The following is a 6000-nucleotide window of genomic DNA, read 5'->3' as shown; positions in this document are numbered from 1 at the left end:
CACAATCCTCAATCACCTCTACTCATAAGTCGCTTTACTACATGCAACTTTACAAGTATCACTTGTCTCTTTTACAAGTCCAAATCAATTCACTAAGTCTCCCTTCCTTAGTTCAAAACTCATTATTTAGACTATGACTTATGGTGGATTATACCTATTTTTATATACCATATTCTCTAGTTTATTCTCTTAACACAAATCTTTCTAAGTAAATTATACTTAATCGAGAGTATGCAATAACTCTATTATACTAAAGGGTATTCCATTTGGAAACCCTTCCTAACACGTGCTTATTTCAAACATCAATTTTATTTTTATTTTTTTTTGAAAAAATGTTCTTTCAATATCATTTTAGTTACTCGTTTAATCTATCTTGCATTAATATTTTAACTCATAACCATCGATCAAATTCCTCGTGGAAACATCTCTCGTCATTCGTGTAATCGTCTCGGCTGATGGTTGTCCCCTTGCTATGTTGACGCACTTGTAACTGCAGTTAGGCCGTTTCTTTGAAAATGGCTTAGTTCTCCGCACAATATTTTGTAAGTCGCATGATGGCAACAAAATTGGTGAGTACTACTGGCGAACCGCTTCCTTGAATTGGTCTCGAACAATGGCCTTGTTGCTTCTCCTGTAAGCGCGTAGACGTTGAGGTTCACTTCTCGCTCCAAAGGGACTCGTATAACTATCGAACAAACGATGTGGGTATTGCCTAAATTCTCTACAGGAACGCCTCTCACGGATGCTTCAGATCCTCTGCTTCCAAATGTTGGGCATCATTTCTTCTAGTTGATTCATTATCTTCTCCGAGGTAGGTGCAGCATCAGTGAAGTTTCTGGTCCTTATTTTTCTGGTTGAACATGCTTTTCGAAATTCAAGCCTTCAAATACGTCATCACTTCTTGAAAAGAGCGATCATTAATCTACCCTCACGAAAACTCTCTCTTACATCATTCACCACTTAATACAACCTTGCTAGACCTTTCCAAAAAACTAAGCGACTCAACACTTAGACCTACCGAACATAAGCTATAATAGATACATTACAAGAACCATGCATTGCACACAAGAAATTTTATTTAAGTCTTCTTATCTTTGTTGAAGTTTTTAGAATCCTAAGGCTCTTTTCTTATCCTTAGACTCTAACACAACCCTAGACTTCCTAGCAACCCTAGAACTAACTGCTCTGATACCATTTGCTGTGATGACCCATTTTTTTTTTTATACAACATACAAAATGAGTCATCACAGTGACACGATGCCACGACTATTTGTCGCAAAGCCAACATATGAAACATATCCCATACTATGTACTTAGTAAATCAGAGTATAATATCTATCTAACTATGCAGTGTACGTAAATATAAACCTGAATAGCGGAAATCACATCTTATACACCTATCACAAGTTAATTACAACAAAGAGCCATTTAACATTTATCTATTTAAGGCTTATCAAAATAATAATTACATTATAAAGAATGACTTTACACAATGACAAGTGACACAAGTGTCGCAAGCCGTATAACTGTGCTAATTTATGAGTAGCTCCGTTGCATTCTCGCCTCACATGGTTGACTTCCCATGACTAGATAAAACCAAGACACTCCTGTATCTGCCTAAACAGTCCACATGTCTCATAGCCATAACAATCTCCTAGGCATCCCCCTCCAATATAATCGATTGAAACTCTATATCTCGGCCAAGAGTCACTCCTTCCCATGCACCAATAGCTTCTGCAACGATTGGATCAGACACATATGGCCTAAAAGAACAGTTGGATGTTTGTAGATTGCAAATATGATACCAGGCTATGAGTCCTACATCCATCATTTTATTTTTACGATCCACCGTTGCGTCCCAGTTCACCTTGATTAGGCCAAGGGCCGGCTTGGACCATTGGAGGGTGCTGTTTTGGGGGATTTGAATCAGAGATACCGGAGTCATTGATTGACCTTGAACTTATCTGAAATTGGCGAGTGATTCTTTTGTGCAATTTATCAAACAGGAGGGGGACATAAAGGTACCATAAAAAACAAACCGGTTTTTGCGAAACTAGAGCTTTTGTACAACCATTGCTACTAACTCCAGCTCTTCTCACTCCATCCTATTGCTTAGTGCTTAAAAAATAGTGAGAAAATCATATTCGTCTCTACTACACTTTTGGAGCTGTCGACTGCATTCTGCCTATACCGTTATGGACGCTTCACACCCCCACAAAGAATGACCACTTGATTCAACCTCGAGCCCGCAAAATTGGCAACCAAGATCATCAACGAATATAAAATAAAATTGTATTATAAAGAGTATTTTAGAAAATTTAATTATAATATGATTCCATTAATTTTATATATATATTCCATTTGGGCTTTTTTCTATTTGCTTGGCACATAAACATTTCTTTCCCGCTCTACATTTTCAATAATCACATAAATCTAAATAACATTGAAAAGTCAAAAATCATCGTGGTCGTCATAATCATCTCCTACACGATGCACAAAGGGTTCCTTATCAGGGTTACCCTTGGGAGGTGGCTGCCATGTCATGTGCCCAAATTGCTCCTTAAGATGTCCAGTGTGCTCAGGTTCATCATTCTCCATTTCCTCTCCTCTTCCACCACCACCACCAATATGTTGCTGCACTACGATTAGGACTGATACATTTGATGAAAAGCTCGAAGACACCAATGTGTCCCCCAAAGCTCCAAGCTCTGGGAAGTCACTCCACTCCGTCAAACCCGATGTCAATGGTGACACCATTCCTTCCCTTCTTCCTACTATGTACAAATCATATTCATGCCCCAAATTACTTATTGTTTTTACAGTTTCTTCCCCATTATTTGCCACCTTCTCCATATATGTAATTGAGGGGTTGCTACTTGAACTTTGCCTGAATTTTGCTATGTACTCATCATCCAACTGCTTTTCTTTGTCAATATCCTTTGGGGTAGCTGCTAAAATCTCTTCCTTGTCGTCGTCTTCGTCTCCTTGGTGGTTCTCATCTGTTGGGTTCAAATGGTCATCATCTGTGTTAGAATATAAATTAAATAATTAAATTCATTCTTATTAATTTATACTTTTGGAATAATTAAGTTGTAATTTAATATGGTATCAGAACTAAAGGTCATAAGTTTCAACTAAGACTTAACAATTTACCCCATTTCAATTAAATATTCCATATCAAATTATTAAATTTATTAATTCTTATTAACTTAAGCTTTGAGGATAAGTAGTGAAACCTGAAAGAAACCGGACTACGTCTAAGCTTACAGCCGAGTGCCCTGACAGCCTCCACGCATAAGCCAATGCCTCACGGTCGTCTCGACCGCCAATAAAGAGTACGAGAAAGCGTTGCCCAATGTTACCATGGTTGGAATCTTTGCTCGTCGTGGACAAAATGAGTCCACGGTCTACAAAGATACCAACTGAGCACGGTGCATTTGCCAACACGTTTTCGTTGACTCCTCTCAGAATAGGGTTGGAATCCTCCATTCCACCGTCAAAGGTGGGTTGTTTGTGGAAGGGAATGAGTATGAGGATCACACGCTTGTCCTCCGCAAGGCTGCAAATGTCTTCGTGCATTGAGTCATAAGCGGACATGGCGGTTAAAGGGTGGACGGCCACGCCATTGCCTTTGCTTTCCAAGCTCTCAAAAGCACCCAAAACGCTATCAGGATGGGCAGCTCTTGTAGTGCATGCAGCACTACCCTTGTTTAAACACTTGCCGTACGTGTCGTGCACAATGAGCATGGAGGAAGCGCGGCCGGTGAGTTCGACTAGGTGGACGGCGAAGATACAGACTGGGGATAGTTCAGTAGTACTACTGGCAATGGAAGCCTGGAGGAGGCTGATGATTCCGGATACATTGCGCATGGAATGAACGCATGCAAGGATTACAAACTCGCTTTCTTGCTTTATACTTTGTATGGTCCTGCGCTTGTATTGCCTGCCATACCTTGAGCGCTTGTAAGTGCATGCCAGGATAGGCCCTATCACAAGCGTCATGAACCAAAATGCCACCAACATCACTGTAAACGTTTGGTCGTCCAAAGCCTGCAACAATTACATTTTTATTACAATTTTCTGACAAACTTAACATGAAATTATTTTGTAATTGGTAAAATAATTAATAGCAGATGGTTAATAATAAGTTTCTGAAACTAACTTATCATTACAAAATAAAATTTTGATGATTTCAAAATGAAGGCACAAAATATACATACCCTTCTAGTACGTCCAGAGTTAAGTACAATGAAAGACAATAAACCTTTGGTGGTCATAAGCAGTCCAAGAGCGAGACCGTCGAGAGCTGACATGCTGTAGAATAGAGAAACAAGGCACGTGCTCAAAATCTTGGGTGCGCAAGCTAAGCCTATTACTAGCAAGGTTTGGCCCAGAGTGGTTTGATAGGCCATTTGGTTCAGACTGGTTCTGAGTCCAATAACTATGAAGAAGAGAGGCATCATGAACCCCGACACAAAGTCTTCAATCCTCTCCATTAGCATATCTTTAAGCTCCCCTTTTGGCATGATAACTCCCAGCATGAAAACCCCAGCGATGGGGAGTACGCCGCATGCGTCCGAGATGAATCCACAGAGGAGAACCCCAGTCAGAACACAGCACACATGGAAATCGTTATAGTTATTGTCTTCTTTTGATATGACCCGTTTGAGAGCTGGACGCACTGCAAACACAAGGAAAATCGTGAAGACGATGGTGGAGGACAGTGTAATATACATTCTCTGGGTCTCGAGTGTCGCCTGTGCCAGCACCAGAAGAATCCAACTAGACAAGTCGGTGATCAGGGAGGAAGTCAAGGCCGTCCGTCCCACCTCAGAGCGGAGAAGCTTCACTTCGGCGAGGATTCGAGCCAGCTCTTGGAAGTTGGTGCAGGAGAGAGCGATGCCCCATAACAGATCACCCCCATGCCCAGCCATGCTTGCCTTTGGTCGGAGAAGGTGAAACAAGCCAAACCCAGTAGGCAATGCAACGAAAATACCAGCGAGTGCCACGCTGTAGGCCTTCTTCCCAGCACGTAGTATTAGGCTAACGTCCGTCTCTAGCCCAACAAGGAACATGTAGTAAACCAAGCTTAAGCTTGCCACTGTCTCTAATGCCACAATGCTCTGTACAGGAAACACACGGGTTCTAAAGAAATGTGTGCCTCCCAATCCAGATTTCCCCAATAACACTCCACCCTACACGTACACCAATTACGGTAAAAAAAAAAAATCATGTTGATTATTAATTTGACATTAAAATTGATGATGATCGATCAGGTAATAGCTAGAGACAAGAACACACATATACACACACACACACACATACGTACAAGAATCTCAGCCACTATACGTGGTTGGCGCAAAGGCTTTAGAAGGAGCGTGATTATGCGAATGGTAAGAATAATGCATAATAGTTGGAGGACGAAGATTGGGAGAGAAGTAACCAAGGGGCTTTCAGCCCGCCAGAGGCCTTTGCTTCTGGTTATGTTTCTCTTGTAACATACCTCATAACTATCCTGCATTATTTTGGCTACTACCCTCTCTTCCACGCTCATGTTGGGACCCATTTCTTATGTGTGTACTTCTTCCCTTCCCTTCCCTTAGGCAATGAGCACTTACAGTTGCAGCGGAAGCCACGCCCTCTCTGGCAAGGGGCCTCTCTTGATATTCCACAAATACAAAGAAAATAGAGAGGTGAACTGAAGTAGTTTTTGTACGTGTTTTGAATTGTTTGTTAGCCAGACGTAACACACACACACACAAAAAAAGAAAAAGATAGAAAAGAATTTCTTAGTTGTGTTCAAAGTTTGTAACGTATGGTTGTCCGCTGAATTTGGGTGGAATTTCTCTCTTTCTGTTGTCTTTCTTGTTGGGGGGATTTGGTGGGTTCTTGTCTTTATGTAACCAAATTCTCTACACTTAACTTCCTAGAAAAAGACAGCGTGATGTTGGTTAGATCCTACGTATCCTTAAAATTACAATAAGAGATCGAATTGCTATA

General features: G+C 40.9%; 1 protein-coding gene across 1 annotated transcript; it reads right to left on the bottom strand.

Moving 5' to 3' along the window:
- Window positions 1-2451: 2451 nt before the first annotated feature.
- Window positions 2452-5566, bottom strand: LOC133860524 (cation/H(+) antiporter 15-like). Its single transcript, XM_062296111.1, has 4 exons — window positions 5330-5566; window positions 4221-5195; window positions 3237-4050; window positions 2452-3023 (listed from the first exon to the last, which is right to left on the bottom strand). Exons 1-4 carry the CDS (start codon window positions 5564-5566, stop codon window positions 2452-2454), a joined length of 2598 nt encoding a protein of 865 aa, XP_062152095.1.
- Window positions 5567-6000: the final 434 nt, after the last annotated feature.

Source organism: Alnus glutinosa, chromosome 2, assembly GCF_958979055.1.
Source record: "Alnus glutinosa chromosome 2, dhAlnGlut1.1, whole genome shotgun sequence".
Taxonomy (NCBI): Eukaryota; Viridiplantae; Streptophyta; class Magnoliopsida; order Fagales; family Betulaceae; genus Alnus; species Alnus glutinosa.
The sequence above is the reverse complement of the archived record's forward strand: the minus strand, read 5'-3'. Positions and strand labels throughout refer to the sequence as shown.